The sequence below is a fragment of the Myxocyprinus asiaticus genome, chromosome 34, assembly GCF_019703515.2.
Source record: "Myxocyprinus asiaticus isolate MX2 ecotype Aquarium Trade chromosome 34, UBuf_Myxa_2, whole genome shotgun sequence".
Lineage (NCBI taxonomy): Eukaryota > Metazoa > Chordata > Actinopteri > Cypriniformes > Catostomidae > Myxocyprinus > Myxocyprinus asiaticus.
Genome location: NC_059377.1, coordinates 41,345,392 through 41,371,789, shown reverse-complemented (window position 1 = coordinate 41,371,789; position 26,398 = coordinate 41,345,392). Strand labels below are relative to the sequence as shown.

The 26,398-nt window shown below is 38.3% G+C and overlaps 2 protein-coding genes and 1 pseudogene across 3 annotated transcripts in view; 2 read left to right on the top strand and 1 right to left on the bottom strand.

Annotated features, from left to right (window-relative positions):
- sh3bp5a (SH3-domain binding protein 5a (BTK-associated)) overlaps positions 1–5,896 on the top strand; it is a 35,734-nt gene extending 29,838 nt beyond the window's left edge. Inside the window, exons 6-9 of the mRNA XM_051670985.1 lie at positions 1,123–1,165; positions 3,702–3,921; positions 4,421–4,744; positions 5,308–5,896. Coding sequence (XP_051526945.1) covers positions 1,123–1,165; positions 3,702–3,921; positions 4,421–4,744; positions 5,308–5,495 — 775 coding nt within the window. The 3' untranslated portion in view covers positions 5,496–5,896. The remainder of the gene's footprint in view (positions 1–1,122; positions 1,166–3,701; positions 3,922–4,420; positions 4,745–5,307) is intronic.
- A 2,091-nt stretch (positions 5,897–7,987) lies between these two features.
- On the top strand, positions 7,988–9,480 carry LOC127424997 (biotinidase-like; annotated as a pseudogene).
- A 311-nt stretch (positions 9,481–9,791) lies between these two features.
- LOC127425226 (serine/threonine-protein phosphatase 6 regulatory ankyrin repeat subunit A-like) overlaps positions 9,792–26,398 on the bottom strand; it is a 31,161-nt gene continuing 14,554 nt past the window's right edge. For both annotated transcript variants that reach the window (XM_051670958.1, XM_051670959.1), the window contains 21 exons: positions 25,089–25,301; positions 24,393–24,471; positions 24,200–24,314; positions 23,854–23,936; positions 23,566–23,629; positions 23,384–23,452; positions 22,821–22,961; positions 20,977–21,088; positions 20,861–20,887; positions 20,392–20,466; positions 19,745–19,946; positions 19,492–19,579; positions 19,266–19,383; positions 18,805–19,024; positions 18,625–18,712; positions 16,592–16,675; positions 16,357–16,502; positions 15,895–15,977; positions 15,702–15,784; positions 15,509–15,600; positions 9,792–14,340 (listed from right to left, as the gene is read on the bottom strand). In XM_051670958.1, coding sequence (XP_051526918.1) covers positions 14,051–14,340; positions 15,509–15,600; positions 15,702–15,784; positions 15,895–15,977; positions 16,357–16,502; positions 16,592–16,675; positions 18,625–18,712; positions 18,805–19,024; positions 19,266–19,383; positions 19,492–19,579; positions 19,745–19,946; positions 20,392–20,466; positions 20,861–20,887; positions 20,977–21,088; positions 22,821–22,961; positions 23,384–23,452; positions 23,566–23,629; positions 23,854–23,936; positions 24,200–24,314; positions 24,393–24,471; positions 25,089–25,301 — 2,472 coding nt within the window. In that variant the 3' untranslated portion in view covers positions 9,792–14,050. The remainder of the gene's footprint in view (positions 14,341–15,508; positions 15,601–15,701; positions 15,785–15,894; positions 15,978–16,356; positions 16,503–16,591; positions 16,676–18,624; positions 18,713–18,804; positions 19,025–19,265; positions 19,384–19,491; positions 19,580–19,744; positions 19,947–20,391; positions 20,467–20,860; positions 20,888–20,976; positions 21,089–22,820; positions 22,962–23,383; positions 23,453–23,565; positions 23,630–23,853; positions 23,937–24,199; positions 24,315–24,392; positions 24,472–25,088; positions 25,302–26,398) is intronic.

Sequence of the window (26,398 nt, the reverse complement as noted above, 5' to 3'; positions counted from 1 at the left end):
GCTGATTTATTGAGCAATTGGATAGAATGTACCATCGCTCGTCACTGCTGGTTCGGACCAAAACTCTGTTTAACATAGAAAATATTTTATCGCGTGACATTTGCCAAAAGTTTAGACACGGTGTGACTGTGGCTGCCTGTAGCCTCCTCTATGTTTCTGTTTGATTTCTGAGTATTAAGGCTGGGCATAGAAATGCATACAATTTTTAACTACAAACTCTTCAGACATGTTTAGTAAGTTCTGTTCTCTGTTTTGTGTGCAGCTGTGTTGTGCTCTGTTGTCACTATCACTGTGGAGGACCTGTTTTTAGATAAACAAATGAGTTATCGCTTGAATGCCCCAATGTCACGAGTGGGCTGCGTCAACTGTTGCTCTCGTGCCCTATCATGAATGCACACAGGAGATCAACATCAGTGAACATTTTCACTAAATAATACATCAGATTTCGGTTTGTTTCTCACCAAACCTTATCGTATGCTTTTAGGACAGTCATGTCTCATCATGTCAATCATGAGTCTCATGGAATAATTTATTAGACTTCTGAATTATACTTTTGTGTTCTTTTGAAGCTTGAAGAGGTGGTCACCATAAACTGCCATTGTATGACATCACTGAACACAACATTTTTTTCACAATATCTCCCTTTGTGTTAAGAAAAAGAAAGAAAGTCATATAGGGTTATAACAACACAGGGGGCAGTAAACAATGATTGAATTTTCATTTTTGGATGAACTAATCCTTTAATGAATTTCAAACATGAGAACATTCTGGAATAAATGTCGTTTTCCTTAAGAAAGCACACTACAATTTTCCTCTCTCATGTAAACAATGTAGGACTGAAATACAAGACCAAAATTGCTCAGTAGAGTTTTCTAGAAGAGAGAAATATCTTTTTGTTTTTCTGCCCCACCCTGGGCCCCAGCTCTGTGTCAGTGGGGTTGTGTATGGTAATGTAGTTCAGTGTGAGGCGCCTCTAATGTGCTCCAGATGTATTTCTGCTCAAATGTGCCTTTTACAGACCGATGTTATTCTACCAGAGTTCTGTTGTTGCTATGGAGATTCTTGCAGTGTCACTTTGTTTCAAATCTGTCTCTCTCTCTCTCTCTCTCTCTCCCTCTGCAGGCCATACTTTGAATTGAAGGGAAAATATTATCTACAACTCGAGGTACAACAATTTTTATTTTGTGTTTTTATTTCTTAACCCTTGTGCATCAGTTTAAAAAAGTTACTCAGAGGTCCTTAGAGGACAAAAATTTCTGCATCAAAAACTTCCATAAAAATATTAAATATTAATATTATTTTCCACTTTCAGTGAGATAATTTTTTTAACCAACATCAGTCCTGATCATAACTACCAAATATTCATTCATTTTCAGGATTTTAACCCTTTAAATGCCAGTTTGTTTACATAATGCCACTGTTGTTTTTTACACACACACACAAATTTCTCAATACACACACAAAACACACTCTGACATCCATACCAACACACACACACACAATTTTATCTGCATCATTTATTCAGTTGGCCTGCAGTGCTCTATAATACAGCAAACAGAAAATAGGGGAAAAGCATGTATTTGCTCCATAGGCTAAACATGAGAAAAATGGCGCCATCTGGTGGAAAATATACAAAATTTACATTTTGAAGCTAGGCCTCCAGAATGAAAGCATAATATCATAGAATTCATGATTTTATGCTTTAATGGCACTGGGATCAAATATTGACATTTTGAAGGTCCTGAGTGTAACTATTTTGTGTACACAGTGTATTATAGATGTATTATAGGAACTGAGGTTGAAATATCAAAATTCCCCAAAAAATACACACCTTTGCCAAAATTTATGCCGTTGGCATTAACACAGCCAAAATGATCGAAAAAACAAAAATGAAGAAGACAAAAATGTCCTGAAGGTCACACAAGGGTTAAACTCTTTTTATTAATTAGGGTTAATCTCACAAAAAGTGTAATGAAATCATGTCCAGGTCACATTTCACCCCAAAATAATAATAATTAAAAAAACAAGAAATTTTATTTTGCTTGTAGATAATGAACCATTAAATCACATTTCTTAAAAAAATTAGGTAACACTTTCTATGAAGACCATACTGTATTTATTATGCATTATAATAATAGAATAATACACCTTATAATAGGTTATAACCTCTCATAAATAATTATAACAACAGTTATAATAAATGTATAATGATAAGACTTTCTCTATTCATAGTTATAGAGTATAATGCATTATAACACAAGCAACATCCAATTTTAACACAGCAGAAATTAATAAAGTTAATGGTATAAATGCAGTATAGTGTAAACAGTCAAAAGACTTTATGACATCATCATATTAGAAGTGGTCTTTTCTTGCTTTTAAGTAAAGTTTAAAAAGCAGTATCTTCTTATAAACAGCCATAACATAAACTTGTAAAACACACATACAGAAGTCAAACTTCTATAATGGAAGTTATTTATAAAATAAGTCTCCAAAGAATTTTTATTGAATAGAATCCAGTATAGAATCAGTTTTTTTTTTTATTTTTTATTGTTGGGTGTGTTTACATGTGTTATCAACATAAATATAGTTTTCTTGAGAGAGAGTTTATGATATATTTGAACATTGTAGCTTTACAAGTTTTTTTTTTCATTATATCTCAAAATGTACATTGAATGTGTGTTATTTTGTATTCTGTGCATTTGTTGTGTTTATATTACTTCCAGCATGACTTGTAATGTCTTATAACCACTTAAAATATCTTATGGATGTTTATAAGACATTGCTTTTGTCACTTTACTTAAAGCATACCTATAATATATATATATATATATATATATATATATATATATATATATATATATATATATATATATATATATATACACACGATAACTTCTGCAGATAAAATTGGATGTTGCTGTTGTTATAATGCATTATACTGTACTTTAAGGTATAAATATGAATAGGTAAGTATTATAATTATTTATGAGAAGTTACAGTATAACAGATTATAAGGTGTATAATGAGACATTACTAATGCATTATAATGCCTTTATAATGCATGATAAATATGGGCTTCATAGAAAGTGTTACCCAAAAATTCTATATATATTATCTAGATTTAATAATAAAAGTATTGAGTATTAAAAAATGTGGTGCTAATGATATATGTTGTATGATATATGCTTGTTTAATTCATGCTGATTTAAATAAGTACAATTATTTTTTACTGTAATACAGAAAAACTATTTTTTTATTACAGTAAAGATAATCTAATAAGAATCACCACTGAGAATAATTGGAATTACAAACGACCTAAAAAAATAAAATGTCTGGATGCATTACAGTAATAAGGATTTATGTGTGTTGTTTTTAATCATGATTTTGGGAAACTACCATTATGGAAATATCACGGTATTCTTTGAAGTATCATGTAAATATCATGGTATATGTGAATGGAAATCATACAGTAGCATGCTATATGTCAGGACTATGGTATTACCACCTAATAGCATCACTGTACCATGGTATTGCCTCAGTAAGTTTTATAGGAGCAGAAACAGCAGAATTTAAATGCGTTTAGTAATTTAAGAAAATTCTTTGCATGGACAGAAATGAATAAATATTTAATCTGAATTTGATAATAAATATATGTGTACCTGTTCTCCGCTTTTCCTTGTTCTCCTCCTCCCATACAGCAACTGAAAAGACGGGTGGACGAGCATCAGACTAAACTCACCCAAGCCAAAGCTGAATACCGGACCGCCCTGCGGAACCTGGAGACCATCTCAGATGAGATTCACGCTCGCCGGCGACACTCTTCAATGGGGCCCCGGGGCCGAGGGGTGGGGGCCGAAGATGATGGGGCCGCTACGGATGATATCACCAACTTCAAAATGGAGTCTGATGGCATATCAAGTGAGTGAGATACAGGGTCAGAAATGAAGGAGCAAAAATTCCACTACAAAATGCCCAGAAATTCAAAATGTGGGGGCATAATGTACTCTTTTCCGTTTTTTATTTGTATCATCTTTTACTGTATAGTTATTAAAAGAATATTATAGGTTCAATACAAGTTAAGCTCAAATGACAGCATTTGATTACCACAAAAATAACTTAGACTCGTCCCTCCTTTTCTTAAAAATAGCAAAAATCGAGGTTACAGTGAGACACTTACAATGGAAGTCAATGGGGCCAAATTTTAGAGGGTTTAAAGTCAGAAATGTGAAGCTAATAATTTATTAAAAGCACTTACATTAATTCTTATGTTAACACTTGTGTATTATTTGATAATAATAGTCTAAAACAGCAATTATGTCTAGTCTACATGTACCTGTACATTCAACTAACAGTATTCACACAGCACAACTGCACAAATTTAAACAGTAAGTGTGAATTCTGTGTGTTTGTGTTACAGTGATATCCGTGAACTTTGAAGAGGAGAGTTGTAACGGCACATCAGAGGATGACCCTGAGACACAGTCCATCTGCAGTATGAGCTCCATCTCTGCTCCTCTCAACCTGTCCTGCCCATGCCCCTCCTCTTCTGTCCCGTATCCTCTCCTCTCGTCCTCCTGCCCGTACCCTTCATCCTCCTCCTCTCCTCCTCTCTCTGTCGGCACTGATCTGTTGCAGCTGCCAGGCTCCGGGTCTCTGGAGGGGTTCGAACAGGTGTCTCCTGTGCTCGGCCCTCGCAGCGAGTGCAGCGGGGCATCGTCACCCGACTGTGAACAGGAAAGAGGTGAGAGCCAACAGACGCGTCCTTGAAAAAGGATGACAAGTAGAACTGACATAATGAACGTTTAAACGTGAGCATACAAACACACACGCAATATGATCCAGAGTCTGAGTGACATCAATGAAATATCGCTGATACAATTATTTTGATTCATTCATTTAAGAGAGAAACTAAATGCATTCAAACTAAATTCAAAACAAAAACTGTTATGGCTGTTTCTACAACTGATAGCAGTTTAATGTGCCAGGGGTTGATTGTTACTACAGCAGATTTCAAATTTTTTCGTTTTGTATATAAAGTTCATAAAACTTTGCTATTTTCCATACAATGGCAGTTGATAGTGACTTTAAGAAAGCTTAAAAAAGCACCTAAATAAATCATAAAACTAGTCCATGCTACTCGTGTGTTATATTCTAAGTCTTCTGAAGGCATACGATCACTTTGTATGATGAACAGACTGAAATGTAAGACATTATTAACTCATTGATCAAATCTTATAAGCATTAACATCAGTCCTCACTGGCTCCTGTGTCCTGATATCATGAGTAATTTGTGTTTGTGTGCAGGTGAAAGGGCAGAGGGTGCAGAAGATAAACCTGACAGCACAAACAGCGTCAGCGTTCAGAAAAGCTCGCACCTGGTGAAGAGTCTGCGCAGCTTATCGCTTCAAACTGCAGACGACAATGAAACGGACACTCACCCTTTCACTGTGACCTCAAACACACCAGCATTGCTGCTCCTAAACAGTGTTTAAACTCAAGAACGTCCACCTGTTCAAACCCAAACCATCAGCGCAGGGGGCATGTATTCAAGACTGTGACGTGTCTAAAGGAACCATTGTGGAAACCTTACCTGATGATTAATATGAACTAATATCATCGCAGTGTTATGGAGATTGTTTAATCTCAGACTGGTTTTAACCCAGAAAACCGTGAAACAGTGTTCATGTTTCATGTTTCCTCACCTGTGTCTCGTGAGTGGATAGCAATCTTTTTTCGGTCTTCTGTCGCATTAAAGGATTAGTTCACCCAAAAGTGAAAATTCAGTCATTGTTTACTCACCCCTGTGTTGTTATAACCCTATATGACTTAATTTATTTTTCTTAACACAAAGGGAGATATAGTGAATAAATGTTGTGCTCAGTGATGTCATACAATGGCAGTTTATGGTGACCACCTCTTCAAGCTTCAAAAGAACACAAAAGTATAATTCAGAAGTCTAATAAATTATTCCATGAGACTCATGATTGTTATGAAAGCATATGATAAGATTTGGTGTGAAATAAACCGAAATTAATGTATTATTTATTGAAAATGTTCAATGAAATGACTTACTTTTTTAAATGGAGTACTTGGAAATCAAACAGAAACATAGAGGAGCTAAAGGCAGCCACAGTCACACCGTGTCCTAACCTGATGGCAAACGACACATGATAGTAACTCCATCCGCTGTGAACTGGCACCGGAAAATAAGGCTGGGCATAGAAATGCATCAATTCTTCAACTACAAACTCTTCAGACATGTTTAGTAAGTTCTGTTCTCTGTTTTGTGTGCAGTTGTGTTGTGTTCTGTTGTCACTGTCGCTGTGGAGGACCTGTTTTTAGATAAAATGAGTTTTCGCTTGAACGCCCCAATGTACTAAATAATACATTAGATTTCGGTTTGTTTCTCACCAAATGTTATCGTATGCTTTCATAACAATTATGAGTCTCATGGAATAAATTATTAGACTGAATTATACTTTTGTGTCCTTTCGAAGCTTGAAGAGGTGGTCACCATAAACTGTCATTGTATGACATCACTGAACACAACATTTTTTCACAATTTCTCCCTTTGTGTTCAGAAAAAGAAAGAAAGTCATATAGAGTTATAACAACACAGGGGTGAGTAAACAATGACTGAATTTTCATTTTTGTGTGAACTATCCCTTTAAGGCAGCGTCTCACTAGCCGACAATATGAATGTGATATCTCAGTGGAAATTGCGATTTATATTTTGCTTGCAAATAGAAAGAAAATCGTCCGAAAAAACAAAAACTTTGAATTACCGTCAATGGAGAAAGATGCTTTTTGGAACCAGATGGTCTAGTTACGGCATTTACCAGGAGGGGCTAACTGGCCCATATTCTAACCAGCCAATGAAAACCTAAAAATTGAGCTGAATAATCGGCAAGTGGGACGCTGGAATTAGCAGAATATATCTGTACTCGTTTTTCACTCTGTCTGTGTTGTGTGATGATGTTCCTCTTGTCTCAAATTTACTCAGCCTGATCTCATGCTAATTACGTGACTGTGGCGACATTTTTGCAGAACGATATTACGTGGCTCAGCACACGTATCGCGGTAGTTCCGAGGTTAAATGTTCACTGTGTGGCACTAAAAGCAAGATAAACGTTGTCCCAGATGAGGTTTTTAGAGTTAATGCTTTACCGAGTTTTAAATGAACAAAACCGACCTCCCTACCCAAAACCTTAAACCTAAACCTAACTGATACTGTCAGAAAAAGCAAATGTGAGATGAAAAACAATTGCTGAATCGATCTCGTTATTTTGTGGTGCTTCTATGTCACTTTCGGCTCACGTGTTGACTCGCGTGCTCTTCAGGACTCGTACCCCACTCCTTTACATCACAAGTGCAACGCTCTTTCAGTCGAGCTACTGTGCAATTTGATCACAATCGAACAAGCTTGTAAATATAGTTGATTATGTAATGCAAATGTTAACATGAGTCATGCGCAATAGTAAAAGTGTTTAGATGTCATAAGATAGCATTGTGTGAGGAACAGAGCGAAAATTACGTGTGATAATCTGCCATTTTACTCGTGATTTGTGTGAAATTGAATGAAAGGCATTGTTGTAGCATTTCTAGTGTTCATTTCAACGCGATACGCACAACGAGCCACGTAAAAATAATTTTGCAACAATGTAGGTATAGTAACGTGATTCTATGAGACCATGTTGAATTCACTCCTTGGTTTTCCACTCCACAAGTTATAACATTACGAAGGACTTATGAAGTTCAAAGCTATATATTTATACTCAATGTTTGTCTTATCATGATGTTACCAATGTCTTTTCACATCTCAAAGTTCTCATTTGTGTAATAAACAGATGCTCATAGCATGAATCTTTTTTCATTGTTATTTTTTCATTCAGTCCAAAAGAGTTGGATCATTGATCTTGTGGTCTTTGGAACCAAACAAGACCTCATAAGCATGGCTTTGGTCTGGATCTGGGTCTAGGCTTAGATGTCGAGTAACAAACCTGTCCAAAATTACTCTATGAAATGTTCAAAAATGCCCCTGAAAATAAAAGTGTGAGGGCAAAAAAAAAAAAAAATAGTCCCCATAATGAATTCTTATGTTTTGTTAATATCAAATATTTTTATGCATTGTTAGATATATTATCATGCAGAATATAATTTCACACTGATTTACTTTGATAGGTAACAACCTAATTACTTAAAATTAATTAAAAGTAATCAGTACATAGATTCTGAATTTATAATGTATAATATTATTTTAACATGGTTTAACAACCTCAGCTGCATGGCCCGAAAGTATTGGATCTTCGTAGTTGCAAACATGCCCTCTCGTCAGAGCTGTAACAGAGCTTTAGACCCTCGCTGTACCGTGGACAGCCAGTATCAGTTTAACACTAATGTGGTGTTCATTGACCAAGGCTTCATTATGGCCCGATATCACAAGCAACACTTGTAATTTGAAGCAGCGTTTGACACGCCACCGGAGCACTAGTACGTCACATTCACCACACCATTTGCGGGCCTATTTGAGGTGTTTACATGCTTTGATTTTCTGTTTCATGACCTGGCAGTGACACTAGTGATGGACATAGGCATTAGGCAGATTGTGTACCCCACCGCGTGGATAAACCAGCTCCCCCTGCTGGCCGCCGTGCAGTTCCAGTGCTCATGCGCCGACGTTAAGCTGTTGGATGCTAACATTCAAACTGCTGAATTTGGCATAACTGGAAGTGGTAACTTAAGGCCTTAGGACTCTCTTATTCATCATGATGCAAAGGGGCATTCTGGGAAATTGCTAGTGCGTAGGGTACCAGTGCTCAACCCAACGTTTAGTTGGGAAGGAGTGGACGATGTCAAGTGTACAATGTCACCATTTTCCGGTTATCGTAAAAAGAATTGGCTCAGAAGACTTGCAAAAAATGCAAATGTGGCTTACAAGCAGCTTCGACCGAAAACAAGGCAATTTTGAGACTAAATACTGCCATAAAGAACCTGATTGTGGAGAAAAAGGATTATCGGAGAGTCCCCCAACTTTTTCCTCCATAATGATATATGATAATTTCACTCTGGTATTTCTGCTGGGCAACGAAGGGAACCTCAGCGTTTGCAGTGGCTCCCTCTGCTGTTCCGGAGGTCAGTCGATACCGAGTTTTAAACTCTAGGGGTGTTCAACGGGCTCCACGTGGTACATGGGACGTATTACCTGGAGGTTTGTGCCCTGGTCAAGTGCACAGGTCTGGAGCACAGCAGCTGCAGTGGAGAGACCAAACACGCTCGTATGCTGGTGGACTTCAGGTTAGAGGGAACGTTTACGACTCGTCATTTACAGGGATTCTGGGAAGCGGGATGACTTTGTAGATTCCGAATTATTCTGGCTGGGAGAGCGGAGACCGGTTTTACATGAGCCAAATAGGAATGTCCTTTGGGCTTGTGACGGCAGTACTGTATGGGAGACACTATGAAAGGGACAGTGTCTAAAAATAAACATAGCTCTTGTTTACTTGCACAAACGTCTGTAGGATACTGACTGTAGTACACTAGACGTAATATTAAATTATGTCACCTTAAAGGGGCTCTGTACTAGTGTTGTAGTCAGACCAGCTCATCCAAGTCCAGTCCGAGACCAGAGGAGGGTCGAGTTCGAGTCAAGTCCGAGACCAGAAGAGGGTCGAGACCAAGTCAAGACCAAGACCAGAGAGGGCCAGTAAAGGCTGAGTCTAAGACAAGAGTTTTTTTATGAATGTATTAAATGTACAGTATAGTTTAAAGAACTATTGACTCTACGTGCATATATTAAATAAACCTCATTTATTATTTTCTGAAGCTTATGTTGGTAAAACAATATTGCCAGTTGAGAATAAAAATTTAAGAAATGGCACATCCTAGGTTAAATGAACAAACTGTTATTACAATTACGACATGTCAATGTTAACAAAATGTCAGCGAAAAATTTCAATTAAAGGTTCAAAGTGCCTATGTGGCTTAGCATGTCAATACAAACTACCAGCTTCTGTACACTACAGTATTATATTCCATTCAAGTGAACATTTCTGCAATATATAATTACTGTACTATAACTAAAATGAGCCAAAAAAACAAACAATAATGTATAAAATATGACAATGTTTACACAGAAAGTGAATATAAACATTTACATTCAATTTGTTAACAATTTCCTCAGTTGCACAACTATATTTAATTCATTGTAAGTCTTCTTTTTTTTCAGAAACAATTCAGTTCTGATGACATCGATAGAAATGGAAGCGTAAGCAGTAATTCTAGCATCAAGGTGCATTCATGCTTTCATTCAATCAGGCATCTCAACCAATCACAATCCAGCATCTGCTTTATGTGCTCACACAGCTCCTTCATCGTTTCGTAATGCCTCGTTGTTTTCATCCCCCCATCACCCCATCACCACCAGTTTAGGTCCCGTCCTGCCGTAGGTGTAATCACCTCGTCCCTGCCGGCAGGATCTGACGTTTTGAGCAAGTATCTGAGCTCTGAACCAGAGGACAGGGCTTACGCCAAATGATCTAAATATCACGTTTTTAACTTGACTAAAGAACATGTGGCGCTCCTGCACGAGACGGCAAAAACACAGCGATACATAATGCAATGGTCGAAGACATCCGTTTAGCATGTTAACATAGAAAAACAACTGAAAAACAGCAACACCACGTTTGGTGTGAACAGCCCCTTATTAACTAGACACTGCACCAATGGAAGTCTCTCAAAGTTACCAAAGTTAAATTACTCACGAGTCCATGACAAGACCAAGTCCTTGAAAATGTGGTCTTGGACTCGGACTCGAGACCGAGTCCGGTCTCGAGTACTACAACACTGCTCGATACACTGACTACTGCAACTGTTTTTTGTCATTTGCTTTAATTATGTCCAGTTATAATCTGATCTTAAGTGCAGAAATAGACTTAGTGGAAGCACATAACTATTAATAATCTTAATGTACCAAAAGGTCAGGTCAACACTTGATCTTTCCATTGTCTTTGAACTTATATAAAAGAATCACACACACACACACAACCATTCAAATTCAGTCACACACATAAACACACATCTTCACGGAGGTACAACAGGTTGAATGCTGCAATTCCTCATAATCACAGAGGAATAAATGCTCAGTTTGAATCCTGAAGGCATGTCTGTCTTTTTGCTTTTTATATTTTTATAATAAATAATTGATGATAATGCAAACCTAGATTCAGTCTTCATGCACAAGCGGGGCTAAAAGTAAAGCTCAAGAAGAATTCTGCAGCTCTTGGTCCCTGACGTCTTCAGTTTATCATGTCTCCTCACATTTTATGTAATGGGAATTACGGTTCCCCAGCTGTCAAGATGAGCTTAATGGAAAACAAGGAGAATCTGGCTCTGAAATAATGTATACTAGTGATTCTTGAACAATTTAAGAGTAGAGTTCACCACAAAAATTAAAATATTGTCATTATTTTCTCACCCTGATGATGTTCCAAACCAATCTGACTTTCTTTAATACGTGCAACACAAAATAATACAGTAAATGATGAAAAATGCACTCTTTTCCCTATAATCAATGTGAAAGCGGATGCTGTCAAGCTCCACAAATGATCACAAAAGCACCATCAAATTTCCTTCAGCCAGAGCTACGAACTAGACAACAAAAGTTGTATGGACTACAAAAGGGATGCCAAACAACATTAGTTTTTGTGAGCTTTGACGCCAAACGCCATTGATTTCAATTGTGTCATATTTTATAAGAGAGCTACAGCAGAGGGGAGATTTTCAGTAAATAACGACTATAATTTCAGTCTGATCCTCACACAAAGCTATCGTACAGCTTCAAAAGATGTCAGATAAAGCGTACAAGTCATGGACAACTTTTGCAAGACATTTTTTGTCATTGTGGAACTTTTTGGTGCTTTTTTGTCATTCTTGTTCATTGTGGAACTTTTACATTGTTTTTTTGTCATTGCGGAACTTTCATGGCTCTTTTTTGTGATTTTTTTTGAGATTGTGGAACTTTTGCTGCTTTTTTTTTTTTTAAATGTTTGGTCATTGTGTAACTTTAACAGTGTTTTTTGTAATTTTTTGTCATTGCAGAACTTGCATGGCTTTTTGTGTAATTTTTTTGTCATTGTGCAACTTTTACGATTCTTTTTGCTGTAAATTTGTCAGTGGAACATTTTGCCATTACTGAACTTTTACAGTGCTTTTTGTAATTTTTTTGTCATAACGGAACTTTTATTGCTTTTTAAAAATGTTATTTTTTTTAGTAATTTTCTGTAATTGTGACCTTTTTTTTTTGTTATTCTAATAATAATAATCATAATAATAATATTAATATGTTTAATTTATATAGCACCTTTCCAGAGCTCAAGGATGCTTTACAATAGTAACACAATAATACATAAACAAAGAACAGTCACAAAAGCACAGTTCAGGTAGTACAGTCATTGAGAGTGAATACATAACTCATTAAGACAAATAACACTGAGAAAACAAAAAAGTTTTAAGTTGAGATTTAAACTCAGAGACAGAAGAGATGCTGCGAAGAGTCAGAGGGAGTGAATTCCATATATTGGGTGCTACTACGCTGAATGACCTAACTCCCATAGTAGAGAGGCGAGCTCTAGGGACAGAAAAGAGTCCGGACCCAGAAGACCTGAGCGAGCGGGTTGTAGGGGAGAAGCAATTCACTAAGATTGCGAGGAGCCAGACCATGAAGTGATTTAAATGTAAGCAGGATTATTTTATATTTGATGCAAAACGAAACTGATAACCAGTGAAGTTCAGACAGGAATGGAGTATGAGCTGAGCGCTTGGTATGTGTAAGAATTCTCGCAGCAGAATGTTGAATATATTGCAACCTAGCAATAGAGTTAGCAGGTAAGCCAATGAAGAGGGCATTGCAGTAGTCAAGCTGTGAGGATATAAATGCATGAGCCAGTGTTTCGGCATCTTTGAGACTGATAAAGGGACGAAGGCGAGCAATGCGGCGAAGGTGAAAGAAGGCAGTTTTAGAGACGGAGTTAATATGAGCTTCAAAAGTGAGGGAGGGATCAAAGATGATACCTACATTTTTTAACAGTACTGGATGGTTTAATGAAAGTGCCATCAATATCACAACTAAAGCCATAAAGAATTTTTGCATAAGTGTTGTTGTTCCAATAATAATGATCTCTGTTTTATCCGTGTTCAATTTTAGGATGTTGGAGTTAAGCCATTTTTTAATTTCATTTACACATGCTGATAGTGGACTGGTCTGGAGAGTGGGAGCAGATCTACAAGCTGTACATATTTGAATTTCATCAGCATAACAGTGGTAACTGAAACCGTGGCGATGAATGAGTTGACCCAAAGGCAGTATATATATATATAATGAATAGTAGAGGTCCAAGAACTGATCCCTGAGGGACACCTAATTTCAGGGAGACAGTAGGCGATGGATAATCCTACATTGAAATGTAAAACTGTCGATCCGTGAGGTATGAAGAAAGCCAGAACGTTTTTTTAGTAAACTTTCATGGAGCTTTTTGAAGTTTTTTGTCATTGTGGAACTTTAACCGCACTTCTTTTTTGTCATTTTTGGATATTATAAAACTTTAACGGTGCTTTTTTGTTATTGTAGAACTTTATGGTGCTTTTTTGTCATTTTGGACATACCCATTACCCATTCACCTTCATTACATGGAAAGAAAGTAGCATGAACATTCTGCCTAACATCTCCTTTTGTGTTCCACGGAAGAAAGTAATACAGGTTCGGAACAACATGAGGATGAGCAAATGATGGCAGAATTTTCACTTTAGTATGAAATGTTCATTTAAACATTGCTATTGTAGAGAGAGAGAGAAAAAAATAAAACAGAAACCAGACCGGTATCCTGGTCAACCCAAAAATTGCAGTTTCTGTGCCACTTATTTTCCAGTTTTTCCGCTCATTCCTGAGACTTTGGCCACACAGACCATAAAGGAACAACCCAAATTATTGTAGTCACCATTCGCTCAATGGGCTGTTATCTTAAGACACTGGGGGCGGGACAGGGTCGTGCCGTCAGTACGTTTCCGAGTCTGAATCATTGAGTTCGTCATCAGGGATGATGAGGCCGTCCTCGCACCCCATGCTGTTGAAGTTATGATAGGGGACGTGCTCAGACCGCAGCATGGGTAACGGGTCAGAGGTCACAGTCTTAGACTGGCAGGAGTAGTGGTTAATGTTGGCAAACGTGAGGCTCGACATGGTGCCAGTACTGCTGGGAGAAACAGGCAACATGGTGGCGAGTATCAGTGCCAAACAGTCGGCCACATCTTTGTTCGGGGCGCAAGCCAAAGCTGGAGTGTAACCTGTGAGACGGGAGACATTTAATTAAAGGGATAGTTCACTCACAAATGTAATTTCTGTCATCATTTACTCACCCTCATGTTGTTCCAAACACATGACACATGAGTTTTGAAGAATGCACTGATCATTTTTTGATAGCACTTTTTTTTGATAAGGTTTCATTTGTTAGCATTAGTTAATGCATTAGGTATCATAAACTAACAATGAAAAATATATATATATTTTTCAGTATTTATTCATTTTGTTTTAATGTTAGTTAATAAAAATACAATTGTTCATTGTTAGTTCATAGTGCATTAATTAATGTTAATATATACAACCAAGATTAAAAAACGCTGTAAAAGTATTGTTTGTTGTTAGTTCATGTTAGCTAATGTTAACAAATGAAACCTTACTGTAAAGTGTTACCCACTAGACACTATTATAAAGAATGAGGACTGGAAATTTCAGGCTCAAAAAGAAGGTAGAAACACCATCAAAAGTATTTTAAAAGTAGTCCATACAACTCAGGGTCGTTTCAGACCATTCTGGCGCCCTAGGCAGATCCCTTTTGCTGCCCCGTTGGGGTTTGGGGTGTGTTGCGGCTGCCTCCTCTTTGGTGCCCCCCCAGCAGGTGGCGCCCTAGGCGACCGCCTAGTTCGCCTATGCCTAGAAACGGCCCTGATACATCTAAGCTGTGGTCTGTTCCTCACATAAAGCTATTGTATAACTTGTGCTTGGATTGCTCAAGTGTTTTGTTGGCTGGGTACTGATACAGATATTTGCTATTTGATTCATTTAATTTTCATTTGTCTTTTTTTGAGCAGTGAGTGGTTTTCACATTTTCTTTTTATTGTTGTTTGATTAATATTAACGACACACTAGACAGTGTGCATTTACACCTCCAATTTTCTATATAAATCGGCTTTTTCATTGTTTACGTTCACTTTAGATATACTGCTAATGACTGTGTTTAGATGAATCCCTCATCAAGGGTATTTATTAAGTGCTATTTAGTTGTTTGGACTACTTTTATGAGTGGAAATAAAGAAGATACGTAGTTCAAATGGTCCTGAAAAACTAAATTACAACTGTTTTTGGTGCAAGAAGAACCTTGACTAACATTATAACTGTGCTTCAGGGAAAAAATAACATGATCAATAATTTTAACAAGACACTCTACATGCTCACCGTTTTCATCCACGGCGAGAACGCTGGCTCCTTTACCCAACAGCTCCTGCACGACCACTGTCAGACCGCTACGAGCCGCGATGTGCAAAGGCCTGAGAGACAAGACAGAGAATTGATCAGTTCTCAATCTTGAGCTGATGATAAGAACAGTTTATGTTGACGGCACACACATGCACGAGGAGATCAGACTTACGTCTGCAGGGCTGTGTTTGTGGAATTGATGAGATTTCGATCTGTGATTTTCTCGAGAATTAACAAGGCACTGGTTTCATGCCCCTAACAAGACAGAAAACACAACAATAAAACAAAGATGTTTGTAGTACAGAATAAAATTGAATATAATAAATACCGATAAACATATTAAAGAATAGCAGCAGTGTTTGTACCTTGCTGCAGGCGAGATGCAGTGCTGTGTTTTTGTTTGCGTCCTGTATAGTGAGGTCTGCTTTTGCACTGCTCATCAAAACCTCTGCACACACAAAACACCAGTCATCAAATTAAAACGGCCGACAATAAACAGTAAAGCACAGCGGACGTTAGTGCAAACGGTCTTTTTTTCTATGGTCATGTCATACTTTTAGAGCAACAGTTTGAATAAAAGCTTGCTATAATGTGTGTTTCTTGTTTTGTTTCAGGCCATTTAAAAAGTAATGCGTTACTACTTCCAAAAAGTAATCTGATTACGCAACATGTGTTACATATAATACGGTATCGTCATGTATTAAAGGAAGCAGAATTGCATTCTGATATACTGTATAAATGTACTGAGTAGTGTTTGGTGCCTTTTAGCATCTTGTAATTCTTCAGTAGAAAATGCTGTTAGATTCATTGAGCTCTTTTTGTCTCACCTACGGCATTAGTTTGGCCATTCTCAGCCGCCATCATCAGTGGTGTTTTGCCCAGCGCATCGATGGAGTTCACCCGAGCGTTGTGACCCAGCAGAAGATTTAAGCACTCCACGTGATCCGTAAACGCAGCGGCATGCAGGGGTGTTCTATGAGAGACACAACATAATCTCTCATGAACAAAACAAATACTGAGCAGTTCTAGAAGATTGTACCCAAAAGGAAACCTCGTTCTTACCTGGACTGCAAGTCTGTGGCATTTACGATCGCTGGACCCAACGTTTCAATCAACATCTCTGCGGTGGACTCGTTATCATTAATTCTGAAAGAACAGAGATAAGAGAGAGATTTGACATTTTCATGAAAACACCTTTTAGTCTGGAGGAAGCAAATACTGGGACAGCGATTCTCTTTTTTTCTCTCCCCAATTTGGAATGCCCAATCCCAATGCGCTCGAAGTCCTCGTCTAAGTTTGGGTGGCGGAGGACAAATCTCAGTTGTCTCCGCGTCAGAGACCGTCAATCCGCGCATCTTATCACGTGGCTTGTTGAGCGCGTTACTGGGAGACGTAGTGCGTGTGGAGACTTCACGCTATTCTCCGCGGTATCCACGCACAACTCACCACACGCCCCACTGAGAGCGAGAACCACATTATAGGGACCACGAGGAGGTTACCCCATGTGACTCTACCCTCCCTAGCAACCGGGCCAATTTGGTTGCTTAGGAAGCCTGACTGGAGTCACTCAGCACGCCCTGGATTTGAACTCACGACTCCAGCGGTGGTAGTCAGCGTCTTTACTTGCTGAGCTACCCAGGCCCCGGGACAGCAATTCTTTATTATTATCTGAAAACAAATATTATTAAAAAAAATAATGTTGTGACTAAACAAAATCCAAAATAAATCAAAACTGTGTTATATTTTAGCATCTTCAAAGTAGTCACCCTTTGCATAGATTTCGCAGAAATGTACTCTTGACATTTTCTCAACCAACTTCTTGAGGTATCACCCTGGGATGATTTTTAAACAGTATTGAAGGAGTTCCCATCTATGTTGGGCACTTAGTGGCTGCTTTTCTTTATTATTTGGTCCAAGTCATCAAGTTCAAAAACTTTTTTTTTTTGTTTTTATTAAATGTTAGTTTTATAATGAAATAAATGAATATGGTGGCACAATTATATTTTTGTCAAACATTTAAGCATACGCCTTCAGATCAAAAGATTTTTAAGATCATGAGAAACATTTCAGTCAAGTGTTTCAAAACTTTTGATCGGTAGTGTGTGTGTGTGTGTGTGTGTGTGTGTATATATATATATATATATATATATATACACATAAATGCACAAATTGCACACAAATGCCAATTTATGCTTTTAAAGTTCTTAGGTAAAAATGCAAAGTAGAATTTTCATGATGTTAATACTTTTTATAGATTTAATATAGAGGTAAATTTATAAAGTCTTCAGAAAATTTAGAAATTCTGGCAAATGTAATCTTTCAGCACAACTAAAATGCATTAAAAAGTCAATATTAAACAACAACAAAGAACCTTAAAGTTAAAAAAAAAAAAATTATAGAGCGCAACAGTGCCTGACCACTTTTTCAGCCGTCTTTGTTTCGAAGTTTTTCCCCATTACTTTTTTCCATAGAGATTTCATAAATCCTTCATAAAAGAGTTGTAAGCCGTGAACCAAATCAACCAGCTCCGAGGAGAATCACAACATCACAAACTTTGATTTTGAAGCAAAAAATGTACAAAAAGTACAAGACTGTGTACTTAACGTCTTTAATGAGGGAATGAACTACAATCCCATGAAGCATTGCAAATGACGTAATCAAATCAAAATCAATAAAAATGATCGAAACATTTGAAACTATTGATTATAAGAAACAATATATTTTAATTTTATTGCAAAATATTCCTAAACATTCAAATATATAAGTAGTTTAAAGGGTGACGGAGAGCAACTCAATTGCGTAATTCACAGTGTGTCATGAGAGTGGGCGGTCGCTGCAGAGCCCTTTTGGCGTACTTTGTTGGTCGCAGTTCTCCGATTGGTGGATCTCTCTTCGGGATTATGGGTAGTGTAGTCCTTCATCAGGAATTCCACTATTAAATGTGCTATGGAAAAAATGAATGGGATTTTTACTTCCGGAAACAGACCGTTGCGCTCTCACTAGAATGAAAAAATAAAAGCCATTTCCCTTTTACATCATACTATAGGACAAAAAATTCCACTAATTGAAAAATCACCCATAAGTTGTTTTCTTACACAGCACAGTGTAGCGGACTGAAGGAGTTTCCGTCCAACTTGTGAAAGACTTCCTGTTCTACGAGCAGCTCTACACAGGTGTCATGACCTATGATTGACAGAAAAACAAAAAATAAGACAATATTACTAAAAGTGCATTTTTATTTGATTTAGGAGTAATTGTATGAACTATATCAGTACCGTTGTAACACGCCCAGTGCAGAGGTGTGTAGCCGCAGTTGTCCTTGAGTGACGGGATGGTCTTCAGGGACTGGACTGCTTTCAAAAGGGCCTGCAGGACGCCCTTGTGCCCACAAGCAGCTGCAAGGTGCAGAGGAGAGCGCCCCCTACTATCCTGCACCAACACACTGGATCTGTGCTGCAGCAGAGCCTCAACACAAGACTCGTGACCCATTACTGCCTGCAACACACACACACACACACACAAACTTTGCTGGTTTGTGTGGCTTTATAATCCAATTGAGCAAGTGGCAAATTCACATACATAAACTTTACTTAACTACTTAAATACCTGATAATTCCCTTGAAGAAATTTGATCAAAAGTGGTCACGGAAGATGCATTTGAGATGCATGGTGTATGTAAACCATGATATATCTCACCTGATCTCTCAAGATGAATATGAGTGTGTGTGTGACTGACCCCGCGATGGAGCGCCGTCCTGCTCCATTTATCTTTGGCCTCCACACTGGCTCCTTTACTCAACAGAAGATACACACAATCAGTGTGTCCACCCAGAACTGCCAACATCAGAGGAGTCCTAACAACACACACACAATTATATTCAACATAATATCTAACAGATAGACTCTTCCACTGAGTGTGTGTGTGTGTGTGTGTGTGTGTGTGTGTGTGTATTGAAACTCACTGCCCCCTTCCATCGCGTATATTGACGGCTGTGTGCTGATCGGTGTTATTGAGAAGCAGAGCCAGACATTCAGAGTGACCGTTTATTGCTGCAAATGGACAAACACACAATACACAGCAACTTTATGTAAACAAATCGGCTTTATTCGCCCAACTGTTGATGATCAGAATAAAGTCTGGTCCACATTGAAGATTATTCACAGTGTACAGGGCTTTTTGTGCATATGTGTGTGTGTGTGTGTGTGTGTGTTCACCTGCAGAGTGTATAGGGCTTCTCTTGTGTGTGTAGTCCTTCAGAAGTACAGAAGCTCCCTGATTGATCAGAATATCCACACACTCCGCATGACCCTTAAACGAAGCGAGACTCAGGGCGGTCTGACCCTGAAGTGTCCTCACATCCAGATCCAACAAAGACTGAACAAGAAACTCAAGAGCATGATGGTGACCGTGATAAGCCTGCAAACATACAATATTGAATTTTTACAATATTGGAGCTCCCCTAAAATGCAAGAACTGTTAATGCAATGCGTTTATTTTTCAATTAATACAATTCAACATGCTTTTTTGTGCCAAACACATTTATCATTAATATACTTCCATACATCCATTTAAAAAAAAACTTGCCCCTAAATAGCACATAAAAACAAAGCAAACAATGACCGTTCCCTTTACATGTCAGTCAGACGGTCTCTTCCTTTCTAAGTGTCCGGTTCTTAGCCAGAATAAACTGAAGTGGACCAGACTGATGCTTATACTCAGAAGTCTTGCTATGTGAGACTACACTTATCATACAGTAGCTGTATATTAAAAGATGGACCAATTTCTTAAAACATATGTTCTGCCATCTACAGAACAGATTTCTTCCCATACACAGACACAGAGATCTGGAGTTTAAACTCACTGCTAAGTGTAAAGGGCTGATGGGAGGCTGGACATCTGTGTTGTTTAAGATGCCTGATGTGGAGGTGTTCATTAGCTGAAAATATACAACACACACACACACACAATTGAACAACTGAAAGTAATGGGAAGGGACAAAGGGACACCCTACTTTTTATTCTTTAAGAGTGTGGTTAAACCAATAAGTCACGGGACAGCTTACAAGTGTTTTTACCCCCCTTAACCATGGTAAAACTACCACACCCCCAGTGGCTTATTGCTATTATAAAATAGCAGCAACTGCAAAATGATAAAAGATACCAATGTTCAATAAATAATTGCTATTTTACAGCAGCAGATTTCAGAGCCAGAACTATTCATTTTATTAAATGTATTCAACACCTTGCCTACAGAGGGCAGTAGTGGCCTGATTTTCTGTTCAAGAGGGTCAGCGTGCACAGAAAACCAGAGAGACAAAATTATGAACTCACCACATCTAATGGAGTTTCATTGGCAATCTGCAAAATAAAACACAGAGATGAGTACCAAACCCAGAGCTGAAGTGAAAGGTGTTCAGAGGAGACTTGAATTTAGGTGACATACTGACCAGTTCCAGACTGAGTCTGTGTCCGTACGCGGAGGCGTAGTGAACCGCGCTGTATCCCTCTTTATCCCTGAGAGCTGGATTTGCATCATTCCTCAACAGATACTCCACACACCTCACACACACACACCAGAGAAACACACCGTAGGAGTCAAAACACACACACAAACGATATGTTTGGAATGGCTACCTACTCTTTTAGAATGTATGCATGCATACGGAGCACAGAATAAGAATTTTCTTTATGCACTGAATAGCCGGATGATCTTCTACATTTGCCAAAATGTGCAGTAGAGATAGACCGATATATCGGTTTAACCGATTAATCTGTGCCGATAGTTGCTTTTTGGAACTATCGGTTATCGGCAAACATCTATGCTGATTTGTTATGTGTTCCTCTGTGGCCGGCTGGAGGACTCTATAGTTAAAATGACTTGGTTCTACAATATAACCGTAGCCTGGTTAATTTTTCTGGTTATTATTGGGGTTTTTTGGTTGAACGATAAGCTGCATCTGGGATTTTTTTCATTTTGGACTTTTGTAGCTTCTTTGTCTGTGTCCGTAATTTTTTTTTTTTTTTACATTCTATAAACCAATTTTAAAAACTATTGGCTGATTAACTGGTTATCAGCTTTTTTTCCCCACCTTAGATATCGGTATTGACAAAATCAACCAGAACACACTATATCCTACAATGCAATTCACTTGACATTCCCAGAGTGAATAAATTAAAACAACATCAAATGCAAATTTAACATCTCCTTCTTGACTAATTTTTTGATTGAACTGATAAAACGTGATTTTTTTTTATTTTTTATTTTATTTTTTTTTACATAAAATTGAATTAAAAATGCAAAATAATCATATTCATTTCTGAGAAAATAACCGGATGCCACTCTATCAATTAAACATGCAACATAGTGAGGTATTATTACAAGCATACTAATATTTAAAATGTTCCATTCTGTATATAGTTGCATACTGCATAGCTACATAATAGTAGGCAGTATACAGTATATACTGCAGTCTATGCAGTGCTATTATTCATTAACCCTATAACACCGCCTGTATACAATTTTATTTGCTATTTTCTAAAGCCTGTGCATCACTAACATAATCAAAATTTTGCAGAAAATCCTGTTGTCTGCAATGTACTAGATGACCACCTGGTGGACGTTTCTGGGCGTTTCTTCACGGAAAAATATATATTTTTTAAAAATCCAAAAATGTCCGCTTTTATATTGCATGCACTCGTTTTTGTTTTTGTTTTTTTTGGTGTGTTTGTGTGAAATCTTTGCTGATTTTAATCAAGTAAAATTGACAGTAATAATTATATTGTTACTGATATTTTAAAATGAGTATTTGCTGAATATAAGCAACTTGTGCTTGGTTAAAATTTTGTATATTATTTTATTGAAAATGCCCCTTTGAAATCCATGTATCAAATATAATACAACAGGCTTTTGAGGTTTATCTCTCAATCACCATTACATTACATTCATGCACACCACAAAAAACATCACTTTGAAAATTCTGACATATACATTTTATAAGACATTTTTAAAGTGTGAACTAATATTTCTGTGTATTTTCATATCTGCAGTCTGCTCTGTCATTATAAAGATCTCATTATTTTACATTACAAGCTATTATGATGTCATCTTACCATAAATTCATGAGACCCAGCGAAAAAAGTTCAAATTTTTTTTTTTTTTTTTTTTTTACAGTTTGTCTAATGGTACAAAAACAGTTTAATGTCAAAAATGTGAATTTTCTGACAATTCTTTCATATGTCAGGCTTTACAGGGTTAAAGACTGAAATTCCAAGATTTATCTCTCTGACTCACTTTCCGTCTGCATCGGCTGCAGCAGTGTAGTGCAGTGGACTGCAGCCTCTGATGTCTCGCTCGTTCACACTGGCACCAGAACCAACCAGAGCAAACAAACACTGATAGTTACAATTAGCTGCAGCATAATGCAGCGGTGTCCTGAGAGAGAGAGAGAGAGAGAGAGAGAGAGAGAGAAAGAGAGAGAGAGAGAGAGAGAGAGAGAAATCATGTGAAAACAGATAATCTTTATCACATGCAAAGGCAAAACGCAGTAACTACACATTTATCAAAGTTCAGTTATGACCAAAATCAGGTCTCAGACTATGATCTGTCCTGTAACAGATGGGTTTGACTCAGAGTGTGAAAACTACAATAACAACAAAATCCATACCTAAACCATGAAGCCATTTTTCTCAGTTTTAGTGTAGCTGCATTTTGCCTTTTGTAGGGCAGTATAAGCATCCAGGAATATTTAGGAACATCTATATACCAGGCCACTTTAATGACATCATCTGACTGCGAGACAGCAAATACTATTTTAGGTTTGCTCTTGTAGTGGATCTCGGCGCTCTGAAACTCACCTCCCAAATCGGTCTTTCTTGTTAAAATCTGCCCCAGTGTTGAGCAACAGATTAAGACATTCAAGGTTCCTTCAGAATGAGAGGGAAAGAGAGATAATGAACAAGGAAAGTTACTGGAATTACACCCAGACCACATGGGGGAGCTGATGTGCCGATCAGAGAGAAGCAGCACTATGACTCACCCTCCTGCTGCTGCTGCATGCAAACACGTCCTGTCAAAATTATCCGGCGTGTCGACGTCAAAACCTGAGTCAACACAACCAGATAATCATCATATCACTTTTGCTTTACATACATGACCCTTATCAACAGAGGTGCACATGTCTGGTCTACATTTAAAGCCTATTTTGGCCAATAACTAGCAACTGGAAGGGGCTGTGTGTAAACAACTAAACACAGTTAAATCTAAAATAAATAATAAATAAATAAATAAAATAATGGCACAGTAGTCTCCATGCAAGTGTGTTTACCTGAGGGGAGCAGTTTCCGGCAGCAGTCTGAAAAGCCGCTCAGCGCCGCCAGATGCAGAGGAAACATGCCGTGGATGCCCCGCCTACAAGGGAGGAGCCACAGTCACATGATCAGCAGGTGTGCATTCTCTGGAACTAAGGGGCCGTTTACACGTTTAACTTGATATGGACACTTAAAAACGTACATGTGAGACACTGAAAAATCAGTGAGACAACTCAACGGCAAAAGGCATCCATCTGATGCATGTGTACATTGATTAACTATTAAAAAAAAACTGCACAGATGGAATGCAAGAACATGTCCTGTGTGAACGGCTCTAAACATACTGTACGTCCTGTCACTCACTTGGCAGTGTCCGCACCGTTCATTAAGAGAGTGTTGATGAGCAGCTCATGGCCGTAATGAGCCGCTATATGAAGCGGAGAATTACCGTTCTCATCCTCACAGTCGATCTCTGCTCCTACAGATGAGAGAGGAAAGGATGAGTTAAAAAACAAAGAGTTTGAAAAACAGCAAATGAGCAGAAATACACACTCACCGTTCTGAATAACAGCTTGTGATCGAGAGTATCGTCCACGAATGGCCGCCATGTGGAGAGGAGTTTTACCATCATTACTCTGGAGGTGAGCATACAAATCATGTTATTAACATGCGTCTCGGGTGTTTTTTTTCTCCCCTTTTTCTCCCCAATTTGGAATGCCCAGTTCCCAATGCGCTCTAGGTCCTCGTGGTGGCGTAGTGACTTGCCTAAATCTGGTTGGCGGAGGATGAATCTCAGTTGCCTCCGCGTCTGAGACCGTCAATCCGTGCATCTTATCACGTGGCTTGTTGAGCGTTTTACCACGGAGACGTAGCGCGTGTGGAGGCTTCACAAGCACAACTCACCACATACCCCACCGAAAGCGAGAACCACATTATAGCGACCACGAGGACGTTACCCCATGTGACTCTACCCTCCCTAGCAACCGGGCCAATTTGGTTGCTCAGGAGACCTGGCTGGAGTCACTCAGCGTGCCCTGGGATTCAGACTCGTGACTCCAGGGGTGATAGTCAGCGTCTTTACTTGCTGAGCTACCAAGGCCCCTGTCTTGGGTGATTTTAGCAAGCTATTTGATTTTGATTAACTATTATAAAGACGTTGTTTTTTTTTCTGAATAATGTGCACTGATGAATTTTGCACAATAAGACCAGGAACATGTGTTAACTTCATGTTGTTTGAAAAAACCTTGCTGACCTTGCTGTTGACATTGGCGCCGTTGGCCACAAGTAGCTCGAGGCAGAGCGCCCCCTGGCGGGAGGCAGTGGTAAAGTGCAACGGGGTGAAGCCTTTCTCGTTCACTTGATTGACATCAGCACCTGCTTCTATCAGTTCATTCACCACAGCATCCTGCCCGTTATAACACGCCAAATGCAGAGGAGTGTTTCCATACGCATTCGGCTCGTTAATCTAAAGAGAGAGAGACACATTCTTTGGCACATTGTTCTTTTGTTCAAATACAGTGTACAGTCGCATTATCCTTTTGTAGCTGATCCCGTACATGCAGCCATGAACAGTATTTCTATGCGGTTAATATAGTATAATATAGTAGATCTACTATAGTTTGAAGTTTGATTAGCCAATATTAGAAAAGTCATAACACCCCTTCTCAAAAAGCTGCGTGATTTTGGGCACCATTCATGTCCGTTGCACAAATTGTGTGGGACTAGTTACACGCAAGTTAAGTTTAATACTTTTGGCTAGGGGATTGATGGGGAAAGTGGGGTAAGATGAACCTGTGTGTAAGTTGAGCCACCCCCTGTATCTAGGCAACTGTACACATTCTTGGTCATGTGACCTTGTGAGCAGGAAGCCTTCATCATTTCTATCTGGCCGTGAAGAGAAGCAAGTGTGTTTTTATACAAAAAAGGTATTTTTTTACTGGCTCAAGTACAATTTTACATTAGAGGTTTAATGACTAAAACCCTAACATGTTTGTGGCTTTCTACCAGACTCATTTTTATAGTGTCAAGTAATAACAGACACTTTAAAATAAAGGTAGCTCTATTCATTTTAATTTCTGTCAATTTTTTCCTTGTATAGAAGACAACATCTAGTATGTAAAAATCACCTCATCTTATCCAACTCTCCCTTTATTACTTGTTTAAGGCATGCTAGCTAAGCAGGTTAATCATTTAGCTTGCTAATTGTATACTAACTAAAAAATCAAAAAGAACAATGCTTAATTTGACTATTTGTTGCTTTGGTTACTGTATGTCATGTTGTAACAGTTCAAGGATGGGCAAGGATGAGTCGGGAACTGGCTGAACAGTAAACAAAGTTTTAATGTCAAACTTAACTTAAAACAAACAAACAAAACACACATGCAACGCGGCCGCATGCATCTCTCTCTTGAACAGGCGCCTCAGGCTCCCCTTTATCTCACTTTCCCACTGATCAGCTGATTCAGCGCCGGCCATGCATCATCACGGCCCGGCCACACCCTCCTCCTCGTCACACTCCTCCCCGCCCGATTCAGGCCGGGGTGCCACCAGTCTGACTAGCTC